Source organism: Ptychodera flava, chromosome 12 (assembly GCF_041260155.1).
Source record: "Ptychodera flava strain L36383 chromosome 12, AS_Pfla_20210202, whole genome shotgun sequence".
Taxonomy (NCBI): Eukaryota; Metazoa; Hemichordata; class Enteropneusta; family Ptychoderidae; genus Ptychodera; species Ptychodera flava.
The window spans coordinates 26,137,346-26,149,834 of record NC_091939.1 but is presented as its reverse complement, the minus strand read 5'-3'; the positions used below and the strand labels follow the sequence as shown (position 1 = coordinate 26,149,834).

Here is a 12,489-nt window from a genome sequence, read left to right as displayed (position 1 = left end):
ATGCTGCCTTGTTTAATATTTCAATTTGCAAACAAACAAACAAACATTATATTGCATTTACACAATGTTACTGAGCAAAAAACCTTTCCTTAGTGAGTGTCGGATCACAAATCAAGCACTATCCTAAAATCTTGTTTATGAGAATTCGATGGTTAATTTGAGAACTACAAATCCGTTGTTATAATCTTCAAGTGAAAGATACAGATTTAAATTATCAGCATAGCATAGTTTGTTGAGTGACCACAAAGGCAAATAAAAGGTTTCTCCAGATTATAGGACAAATGCAAACTCAAAAATAATGCAAACAACACAAAGTGGGCGGCGGCAGAAAGGCGAAATTTACAAGATATTGTGTGTTCCAACTGTATGATAAATTGCATTCCACATTATAACGTACTTCCTTGATCTAGAACACAATAGAAATGGTCATCATGGTGCTTTAATTATCTTTGCTTATTATATGAATATTCCCTGACTTTCTAATTTATGTCTAGTTGCTATGTACGAGTATCTCGAATCATCGGGGCGTCAGTTCCGTGGCGGTGTCATCTTTAAGCTTCCGTTTCACTACAGTGTGGACCGATTTGCTCGTTGTCATCAGCTCTAGTTCTTGAGCCATTGTTGCCATGCATCCATGCCATTCTCTGAAAGAAAATAGAAAATAATAATTAATCTGTCGTCAAAATGGCCGAGTCTTAAAGGTATACAGTCACCTGTCATCTAAATATATGCCCATATGTGGTCAAAGGGGCGTTCCTCGGTATGCAAATGCCCATGTGAGGGCGCTATTTTAAAAAAGCGGTCACCCGCTTAAAATCTGTGATTGGTTAGATTTTCCCTTTCCATGGTAACTGTGGCAAAATTGGAACAGGTGACAGTATACCTTTCATAATGACCTATAGTTTACCTTACACACTTTTCCGACTATATTGTGGTCACTTGGGATGTATCACCAAACAAACAACACGTATTATTTTGTTATACAGTAGTTATTATTGTACTCAGTACGCACAATATTTAGAACACAAAAAAAGTTTTTATTTGAAAACTACACCCTCTATTTTGCAATGATAATAATTTTCGTCATTTATTTACTTTCTTGCCTAGAATTCCATATGAGAGTATCAGTAATCGTCGAGTGAACGAATCCTTAAATACTCACAGGGGCGTTGGGCCTACTAACAAAGCCGAACCGTTGTGCTATGATAGGCACAGGGTCACCATCTTTATCGTCAAAGCTACGGCCCTGCAAGATGAGGTGAAATAACGCAATAAATATTTCAATGCAATTAAGTTCTTGAAAACATGAAAATGAAAAACAAACCACGTATCTTTAACTGATGAAAAATCTTCATCTTAGGAACATATTTTGGTGAAGAAAAATGTGTTGACCTGAAGGCACTGCATTAATTTTTCAAATGATAATCGCTCGCAGTCAAAGAAAAAAACTTACTTTGCTTTTGTCTTCCTTGCGAGCTGTAACAGGCATGTCTGCTAGCTCAATGACCTGAGGTGCATCCTCATCTTTATCCTTGGTCACAGGTTCAGCCTTCCCAACCTCACTATCAGTTACATTGTCATTGACGTCACTTGGTTCAACATCGGGAGTAGAGTCTCGTGAGGTGTCTGTTCTTTTGTCTGACCGAGGCTGCGTGTATTCATGCGTGATGTCACTTGGTGAAGGGCTATGATAAAGAGAGAGTTTAAAATTGATAGGCGATTACGAAGGAACTCAGTTTGGGTGAGCTATCTGTCAATTAACCAATGTACGCAGCCATTTCTCTCCCTTCATCTGCCTAATTGCCTATATTTCAATTACCAATCCATTATTCGTCAATATGTGCAACGGAGAGTGTTTACGCGATTACGTACAGTATATACCATAGTTTGTAAACAGGTACTAAAACATTCACTTACGCTACAGTGTTCATCTTTTTCTTCTGTCGTTTCAGTCGACGCCAAGCTATCATCATTCCAACGATCACCAAAGCCCCTACTCCACAAATCGACGCGATTATTGCAGCGTTCGAGGCAGACACTTTTCCACCGCAAGGCCAGTCTATGTTTTCACAGTGGCAAGAATGGGCATCGACCTATAAAATCAGGAGACAGGCGCAAACTCGAATTAATGCTGTTATAATTCACATTAAATTACTGTCGACTTTATAATTTGTGACTATTCCTTCTGAACACAACAAGTTCCATAGTTTTCATAACATTGTAAAACCCCCACTCTGAAAATAGTTTTACATTTTCAATTCGCAACGATGACGTGCTTACCATATCGACACATGTGAAATTGTATGGACACGGGTTTGGTTGACATTTGTTCGTTGTGCTTCCACAAAACTCTCCGGTAAATCCAGGTGGACATATGCATGAGTAACCATCAAAACCATTGGAGCGTTCTTTACTCAAGCAGTCGGGATCGGATTGAGGCCCTCTACATGACCCTCCGTTCAAACAGGGATTGGCGAGGACGTACACGCTGATAGTAGCTACTTCGGAATGGGCACCCTCCTGATCGACAGCATTGATTTTGAAAGAGTCCTCCCCGATGTATTCAACCGGCGGCATGTAACGTACGGCGCTGAAAACCCAGGCTAGTCTGTCACGATGATGTGGAGTGACAAGTCCACAGGGATGTACCACAACGGGTGTCTCGGGTGTATCTATCGTCAGATGATCTTCAGTGATATTGGCAATGTCCGAACAGTCTGCATCGATGAAGTTGATTTGCCTGTGTTGGGTTTTGTGTTCAAACTTTCCATGCCTTGGCCCGTCAAAGAGCAACGTTAATTTATCGGCTGTGTCTGGGTCGAAGGCCCCGACAACAGCCTCAAGTCCTCGGTAGCTGTGATCGTCCGCGCTTCTTTGCTCGATGGTGAACGTCACTTTAAAGTCGTCGCCATGAAGTGCACTTTTGTGATCGACTGAAATGACAAGTTGCGGGTTATCGTTCTGGCCTCGAACATCGACACTTAAAACCCTTGTTGTTGACAGTGCCTCGAAGTCGTCGTATCTCTCTTCAACCGCAGACACTGTGATGTCATGGATTCCGTAACAGTCAAGACATGGTGTGTACCTAAAACCACCTTCCTTTGAAACTTTTACTTCTTCGCCAGTTTCTGGAGAATTGGGTTCTACAGAAAACGTGGCAGTATCTCCGTCATCGTCGGTATAGGTCAGGCGATATCTCAAGGTTCCGCCGTCCTCCAACATCCATAGTTTGCTTGCAGACGTTATCCTGGGTGGCGAGTTTACAAACGGCCCTACTCTGGCCACCGTAAACTGGTTAGGGCCAGAAAACATGTCACCCGTCCCACTTCTTCGATTCCGTTGTGTAGAAGTGTCCACTTTAGTGGAGCATACCTGTACGAAGTGGTGATAAAAATAAGATAATTCAGCCAAACTTGTGATTAAAATGACCCTTTCAATGTTATACCACTGATATTAAAGACGAAAATTGACATCCATATTGCAGACAATTTAAAAGAAACCAAACAGGCAAAACATGGAAAACGTTGTCCGAACTATATCATAATCGATGATTCGAAAACTGTCATTGTCTAAGTTAAGTAATGGAAATCTACGAATATGATTTGGTGTTTAAAGTTTGAACTTTGATCTCTACCTTGACGCTCAATATACCGTCATTCCAATCATACTTGTATTCTCCAAAAGTATCTTTGCACGTGTGACTTGCATCTTTCCATTGTTGAGTTCCTAAGAATCAAATTGTACAGTACAGAAAAGGTTTATACTCTGTCGGTGACTTTGGCTATAGTACTAGTGGGGACATGTCGATTATTTTCCGTCTCTAAATTTGGTTACAGTAAGGAAAGGTTGATAATGGCGATTGAGAATTATCTTGTCATTGTTAAGAATGATATTTACACAAATAAATCATCATATCATTTGACTATTGATAGTTCAATGTATGTGTCAAGATAATAATTATTGTCATACCATATTAAGCAAAAAAGGGGACAAACAAGTAACATAAAGATACATAAAAAGAAGGAAGTTTCATATAAACGATATTCACCCATTTTCCTGTTTTACTCATACACCACTTAAATTATCATAATATTTTCCTATCAGATAGTATTACATTTTCATAAACCCTCATCTTACCAGTTTGCCAGTACAGTAGGCGTGGCTCCCCTTCAATGTCATCACCATCAAATAAGGATACATTGAATCCCATGGTGATATTCATGGGCTCTTTTAGAGTTACACTTTCAACTGTTGTTATGTAGAATGTCTGACCAATAATGTCTTCGATTCTGGAAGCATAGAACCATGGATAATTTGTAAGTGCAGTTGATAGCGCTCTCGTATTTACAGTTTGCAAGTATCTTAAGTTGCCAGCCACTACATTATAGACATTCTTTAGCGTACAATGAATTGCAAAAAGTACAAATAATCTTGCACAATTAATATTTTTTGATCTTACCTCTTTCTCAAAAACCTATCAGTTTTATCCATTGTCTTTTCAGGGTTAACAATAAATGGTTTAAAGTCAACCGAAGCATCTGAAGTATATTCGGCATTAATGTCTTCAGCGGTCAATATCCCTGCAGTTAAAGTTACTGTGTCCTCTCCTGTGAATAGATAGATAAGAATAAACTGTCATTTGTAAGACGATCTGAAGTGACTGTGTTAGAAATACTCGCTGACATTCTGCGGACCAATTTAGCACACACGAATCCTGGGCAAAGGGCATAGAATCATCAAATATCGCTAAAATCATTAAGTGTTGAATTTCTCACTTTGTGTGGTCAGGGACACTTTTTTCCCGTTTATGCATTTCTACTGAAGCGTTATCATACGTCATCACTCCAGGGTGAAAAGGATACACTGGTGGGGATATATGAACAATGATGTCTACAATACCTGGTTGGGTCTCCGACAAAACGTTAATAGAAACGTCGCTGTGAGGTCCGGCTTCATGGCTGACTAATGTCATCTCAATTCGTGAATCGTTGCCTGGTTTCCCGATGAGATCACCATTTCCTAGTTATACATTAATTATTTAGCAAATATCAATTTTCAATGTACTATTGTCGAATGGAGCGCCTTTGAACTACTAGTACCCGGCACTAGTAGTAAATACTAAATCAGCCCGGGTCATTATCAATGCATATATGCTCAATTTAGCAATACCGTCTTACACTCTGTGCAAAAGTACTTAAATATTCCACTGATACTCAATCCACATAAAAAAATAACAACAAAATATTGACGGAACACTATGCATGTGGAATATCAACACATTTGAAAAGTGGATTGTTGATCATGATCGTGTAGTTGGTCTTTTTGATTGACCACCAGTGTCTACAGTATGTGGTAAAGTTGTCAATGTCAGATTCTTAATTTTATTGTTACTGTAAATAATACTGTTATCAAAGCGTCCGATTCAGAGCATCCTCTGTGTGGGTATCCGTCAGGTTTCAAGACTGAATCACATTTCCTAGGTATTACATTTTATAGAGGACATAAATGTTATCACGAAGTCAACACAACAGTTTCAAGCAATATATATAACCCTAAAAATTACTTTATAAGTGTAATGTTTTTCTTACTTGTAATCGTCGTCTTCGATACCGCCATCTTCTTACACAAGTGACCTTTATTACAAACTGTGATCTTTGACACCAAGGTTCTGAAAAGACAAGCAATAAAAACTTGCGGCTTTTACAATTAAAACTCCAGATTCAGATTCCTATTGACGCGTTAGGATTAGGCAAGAGGGTTTTCTTTTGTACGACTAGGTAAGATCTTGACATCGACTTGGAGTTTTTCATTAATTTGAAAAATTAAACGATACCTACCTTCCCGGCTCCATATGAAAACGACTCTTATACACAGCATCATCAGGCGACTCATCTCTCTGCGAACCATCAGACAAAGTTCTGACATCTGAAATATTTGCAATCTTTTCACCGCCGATGTGAATTGCCCCATTCATGATTTCCACGGTGCCTGATTCGTTGTAGCCAACTTGAAACATCGGGAACACGTCGTCGGTATCTTCAGTACTGCCGATTGAAAAATCTACGAACAAGAAATCATGATGTGGACAATGTTATTATGTATCTCAAGGCAAAACAATAAAATATTAAACAAGATTTCAGTGGAAAATATATGACGCAAGTTTATCTGTAAATTTTGATATATTCAGAAACGGACTGCACGTGTGTACACGGTCGACGTACGTTTCGGAAGGCGATGCGGCTTAACAACTTGAAAATGTAAATTTGACTTGGTTACTTTTATTATTTCACTATAAATCCACAAACCTTAGTCAAACTATAGCGTGTGAACACTATGATAGTTGTTTTCACCAAAGCCTTTGGAATCTTTAATCCAATACTACTTTTCTCTTTTAAACGATCTACTTGTAAAACACACTATAATTCCTGAACATCATGGCTGGCCATCACAACCCTCGTCTTTTTGCTCGATGATATCCGTTTTCAAGTCATAACACTGTCCCAAAAATGAAAACAGTATACTTCTCCGACAAGCATAGTTGCTCACGTCTAATCAGGGGCCATTGGGTGATACGGCTCATCGGAACGAAATATGATTTTTCCATACAAATTAAATTTGAGTGAGTCCTCTAATGCATGTGTCTATGCGCGTCAGATTTCGATCTAGCTTTTTGACATCGGGTTTGCCTTTTCAGTTGTTACGAAGAGCACGTTTACGTCAGGCAAGTCACGTGACAGTAATTATGTTTGGTTGCATGATATATTTGAAATCGCCCTTGATTTCGATTTGTTTACCAAATCGCGGGATTTCCCTTTGAGTGTAGAACAAAAACGTTTAGGGTCGGAGGGTATGAACCAGGGTACGTCGGGTTACAGGAAACACACATTTCATTCTTGCCCAAAGTGAAAATTACCGAAGACAAATTTTTGCTATTGACATGATAATATAGTAAAATATTTACAGTAGGCTTCGATTGAGTCATCGTCAACTTCATCCCAGGTCAGACCTGTCCCAGACTGGTCGCCGCAAAGATCAGACGCCGCAATGCTGCTGTTGCCACAGCGTATGGTGATGTTGCTATTGGAAACGTCTGGTGGTGTCAGAATCAAGGTAACACCTAATGAAAACGAGTGATAATATAGGAATGTCATACCTCAGCAGTAAATCAATGTGATATAATGTTATTCGATATAAAAAGGCATATTTTGTGATTTTAAAATTGAAATCTCGTAACAGTGAATTTATTTCCACGTTGGTATCATAACAATGTGTTTAACCGAAGAAAGTCTAACGATTCGGACTAAATTACGAAGTCGCAGAAAAGACATATTATCGTATTTCCCAGTGCTACCAGTTTCTCGATAGAGCTCCATTGAAAATAGTCTAGTTTGTCTTACACACAAATGAAACATCACTTTGAAAACAAAAAACAAACAAACAAAACTTACCAGAGGTAATTGCAACCGTACTCAAGCCGGCGTTGTTGGTGGCATGAACAGTTACATAGTAAGTCTTCCTATCTTCAAGCGCTCCCTCAAGCTCTTCGTTGTAAACAAAGTTGTCCAGTCCGACTGAAACAAAATCCTGTATGTCTGTGCCGTTAGGGGTCGTGCCGATAGCCCATTTGAATTCATATACCTATAAAACAAGATAGAATAGTGTTACAAAGAAAGATCTGTACTACAATGATGCTCATTATTTGATGGATTTACGAAAGACCGTGTTCAAGCTGTAATACTATTGGTGCTTATGTACAGTAATGGTATCTCATGTTGGCCTGGTGTAAAACTATGTATCTTTATTCAGGAGTATTTGGCGATTGATATTATAGCGCTTACATTTCTTGATATCCTTCCCATTTATTTACCTGACTTCCAATATCATACGCACTCCATCGTACTGCAATGGTTGAGTTACTGCCTTGGAAGGTCACGGGTTCATCTTCTGACCACGCTTTATCCACATGATAGAGATAGTCAAAGATCGGTGGAGTATCATCAACGTACACACCATCAGAGGACGCTATCACGTACCGCCCAGAACCTGTCATAGCGAAAGTGTAGGGCTATGTTATACTGTTCGTTTGATTTTGACTTAAAATTGAATAAAACAAAAGCATATAATTAGTAGTCTTATGTTTTTTCACAAGACCGGAGAGAGAAAAAACGCAAAGTACACGTAAGTGTGCTGGTGGTCTAAATGTAAATTGCATTTCCAAACTAAGAAATATGCAGTACAGTTAATACAAATATTTCTAGAGGCTGCGTGTAGGTTATCAACTATAAGCTACTCACAGATAAATGTAAAGTTAAGATAGTGCATTAAAAACAAGATATCTATACCTGTGACAGCTTTGATGGTTATGTAATATACAGCAGGCACAACCTGAAGCTGACCATCCTCTTCAACGGTTCTGTTGGTACTTAACTCAATGTTGTCTATTCTGACGAGGTGTCGCTTCGCTTCAGTGGTTGAGCATTGTTTATCACAAGTACCACTGACGCACGGACTATTGCAGGGTATGCACGGACGGCTGACCTGCAAGGTGAAGGATAAGTGACGATGATGGGTAAGGTAAACAATGGTTGACAACATGTCTTTTAAATCTGTGGCGGGGACTTTCATGATGGTTTCACGTGACTACTTGCAACGTATTGAGACGAAACGCTTCATATCTCGTATAGAAAGAAAAATTTGAAAAAGTTATTACGTTGAAAGACTCATTTTATTAATTACTATAACAGAAAGGTCACCGGTGATAACTTGGACTAGATTTTAATAATGCAGAATGGGCAAGTTCAACATTAACTAGCATTCTGAGAATCGCTGCAAGTCAGGTTCCATATTCACGTTTTGGTTTCCGTGTGTTACAGGGTCAATGGGCAAAGACATACTTATTTTCACTATTCAATTTTCGTTTTCATTAAATTTCTTTCAAAAGAACTTTTAAGGTATCAGTACGAACCTCAAAGAACGGTACAACATCATCCATCAGTTTTCCTGATCCAATGCCCGCATAGAAGGCTATGATTGGGTTGTCACCACTACGGAAAGGCTCACCAAATCTGCACAGGGCGTCTGATGACGGTGGGAATCTAAACACGGTGATAAAAGATCGAGGTAAGTTTAAGGATAGCAGTCTGTAAACACATGCTCTCGTGAGGACTGTACAGTGTTATTTCGCTGATAAAGAATATTTCAAAATGCTTCGGAATATCATAACATTTCGAAATACAACAGGCATGTGATGAAATAATTTCAGAGCTATTGAAAACAACTCTTTCTTGGAAAAGCTTCCTGTGTTTAAATATTAACATCGCTGAGTCTGTAAAGTTGTACAGTCTATCTGCCAATGTACCCCTTTCAGATACATCTTGAATCGCTTTTTAACAATGTTCTTAGGGAGATCGTGACCTATAACAAAACCGTGACTACCGCGAGCCTCGAGCTCCATCGATGAACCGTATCAAATATACATATATAATGTAGTATGTTTGATCATTACTTTCAGAAATAGACTCATAGAATTTTCCCATATCAATGTACTGGTGCATTACATCTGCCTACCTGATGTTTCTGAATGAAGCTTTTGTGGATGGTGGATTGAACACGTCATCAAAACTTGCCACGTTTCCGTTTGAATTCCTCACAAGAATGGTAAACTGTGTGTTCTCACTGAAGGGTACCAGTCCAGACATATACACTACGGACCGGCCATCAATGAATAACTGGACCGAAAGTTCCCCCTGTCATTGAAAGAAAAATTATGGAGGGAGTTAAACTTCAGAATGCAGACAAAATATCGATAATCATACATGGTAGGTCTCAGTCGTGCTATTTTACATTCCAAATCAAATAAAAATCGCTCATCTGACTTTCAAACCTTTGTTTCTTATTCAGATTTTTCAATTGTATGTATGTATGTATGTATGTATGTATGTATGTATGTATGTATGTATGTATGTATGTATGTATGTATGTATGTATGTATGTATGTATATGTCTATCTATCAATCTATCTAGGTATCTATGTATCTACGTGTGTATCTATGTTATTACATGGATAAATTGATAACACTTACCTTAATAGGAGTGATTTCCATCATGTATGAATGCCAGGCCTCTGACGGATCGAAATCCAACTGCTCGATGAAAACATTTTCAGGTTCAGTTGATTCGTTCTGATATCTGAACCACACTGCGATAAAATGTTTGATTTCCCCGTCAACTTCAATTGCTGTTATGGAGAATAGAAATTAGATTAATATAGTCTAATTAACTCTTACAAAAATATAAATCAAACATTAATCAACTCCAGGCCACTATAAACGTTGCGGTCTCATTAATTTGAAGATATCAACTAGATTCACAAATAATATCATGGCATGATATCATTTCTATCTCAAAAACACTTGTTACGATACAAAAATTACTGTGTCATGAAGTAGCATGCAAAATAAATAAATTCTAACACAGCAAAAAAAACTTTCCTAGTACATAGTCATCTTAGTTTTCGGGGACTCACTCACGCAATAATTTCAAATCAATGTATAAAGAAATTTAGAACAACCTTTGCATTGAAGTTGAAATGAACATCACAACTTTGCAGTGGATGTGTGCGCCGTATTTCATAACTGCTAGAATGTTGGGGTATACTGTCTCGATATCGTCATGGTGTTACCAGAGGACGAGGCACCTTGGAAATTCACAGTCTCGATATCAACATTTCTGATAGATTTTTAATCAGCACTTTGAATGAAAGAATAACTATGTCAGAATTCTGTCAGTATATGTTCAGAGATTTGAATTCAAATTTTGACCTGGATGAAGTTGAAATCCCATCGATTGGTGTGACATCAACTTCAAATCGGGGTCTCCTTGGAATGTATTGTCGGGAGGAACTTCATTTTCTATTTCCCATGGTACAGTGGTCGTTTGTGGCGCTTCCGATGTCGTCATCCTGGTTGTTTCGGGAGGTGCAGTACTCATACGTAATTGATCAAAATATTCCGTACAGTTGCACAGGCATCTAGCATCTTCAGGGATACAAGACAACAGTGATATAATATTTACTCTTAATAGGTCAAGTCAGTTGTAAGATTTATTTAAAATGGCAAATTTTATAGTGATGATTCAAACCGTAGCGTGTATTTCTAATTTTTTGTCTTTGATTGATTTGTAAGCAAGCGCCCTTGCTGACTCCTAGCTAGGTACAGAAGTTATGACAAAATCCTAAAGACAGACTAGGTCACTGACCCATCACTCCCTAAGGATTACATAGTGGATAGGAGATTTTGTCTCTGTCATACTACGCAACTGGAAGAGATTATCAGGGGATCCATTCCTAGCGGCTGCTTTGGATCTGGCAGACCACAACGGGATGATTGTATCCTGTTGGACCACTTCATCTAGCATTCTCTTTGCCCAATCACATGCTATTTGTGTTCGAGTGAACAGATTGATAAATTTTTGTACTTTATGTTGGTGTTTGATATGACTTCAGTATCCTTTTAATTTGTACAGTTACCTCCTTCCAGGGTAGTGTTTGTGTTGCAACAAAGCGCACAATCATCATATTCACGATCGTCGTCGAACCATTCCTTTCTGAGCAGTGGCGCGTCGTAGTCACCAGCAATGCCGGCAGGTCCATCCCAGAATACCACACTAGTGATGGCCGACAAATCACCGGACGCCGCGATGATATCGATCTTCAGTGGAAGAGAAAGCCAAAACGAGCCAATTATTATAGCATTTTCATGATTTCTACTCCACGTATGGGATACCCTGTTCTTCAATATCAGAACATGAAACATGAAATCATATGCGTGGCTAAGAGTTCTTACCGAGTATTTCCCTCCTTCAGTAACATCCGGGTTTGTTTGGTAAATCGCACCAGAATACATCCTTTCCTTCGTCACGTCACGTGTCATTGTAATTGACAAATCATCATTTTGATTACCAGCGACAACCTGTAAGACGACTGGAACTGTAACGATTGACGTGCAAAAGCGCAATGACGAACAGACGAGTCATTAAGTTTTTATTGTTCGATGCTTCGAATTTGCTTTTGATCAAGTCAGAATACCCATAGAATATCAGACCAGTCAGACTTTGATAACTTACATGGCTCGTCAATCTACATTGTACTGATCTCGTATTGTCTCTGTCTGGTGTACCCCAACGCGACTATCTATATATCAGCATCAAAAAGTGTACAAGGAAAAACTACATAAAAATGTACGTTTCTGCAAACTTAGTTGATAAACTGAAATAAGCCTAAGTGAGACAAAATGACCGACAACTCCATACCTGACTAGGTCTGAACATAATGGTATCTTCTTGACCTGTGCCCCAGACCCCTTGACTGTTGACAGTGTGCCATCCATTATCTGCAGTGAACGAATCACTTGAGAATTCTCTACTTGGGACAGGATCTTCCCTCAGAGGTTGGTAAATGCAAGAAGACACCTGCGGGCAAATTAATATATA

At 38.8% G+C, this 12,489-nt stretch overlaps 2 protein-coding genes across 2 annotated transcripts in view; both read right to left on the bottom strand.

The window, feature by feature from the left end:
• LOC139145521 (uncharacterized) lies at positions 1 to 12,433 on the bottom strand. Its single transcript, XM_070716750.1, has 22 exons — positions 12,310 to 12,433; positions 11,844 to 11,969; positions 11,528 to 11,708; positions 10,821 to 11,036; positions 10,083 to 10,237; positions 9,568 to 9,746; positions 8,966 to 9,095; positions 8,343 to 8,538; positions 7,868 to 8,043; positions 7,449 to 7,638; positions 6,962 to 7,117; positions 5,838 to 6,060; positions 5,589 to 5,668; positions 4,900 to 5,019; positions 4,460 to 4,607; positions 4,138 to 4,289; positions 3,635 to 3,726; positions 2,281 to 3,372; positions 1,918 to 2,093; positions 1,454 to 1,685; positions 1,163 to 1,246; positions 1 to 644 (listed from the first exon to the last, which is right to left on the bottom strand). Exons 1-22 carry the CDS (start codon positions 12,325 to 12,327, stop codon positions 552 to 554), a joined length of 4,215 nt encoding a protein of 1,404 aa, XP_070572851.1. The 5' UTR covers positions 12,328 to 12,433; the 3' UTR covers positions 1 to 551.
• LOC139146209 (uncharacterized) overlaps positions 12,419 to 12,489 on the bottom strand; it is a 19,580-nt gene continuing 19,509 nt past the window's right edge. The window contains exon 32 of the mRNA XM_070717616.1: positions 12,419 to 12,468. Within this exon, the coding sequence (XP_070573717.1) occupies positions 12,419 to 12,468 (50 nt within the window). The remainder of the gene's footprint in view (positions 12,469 to 12,489) is intronic.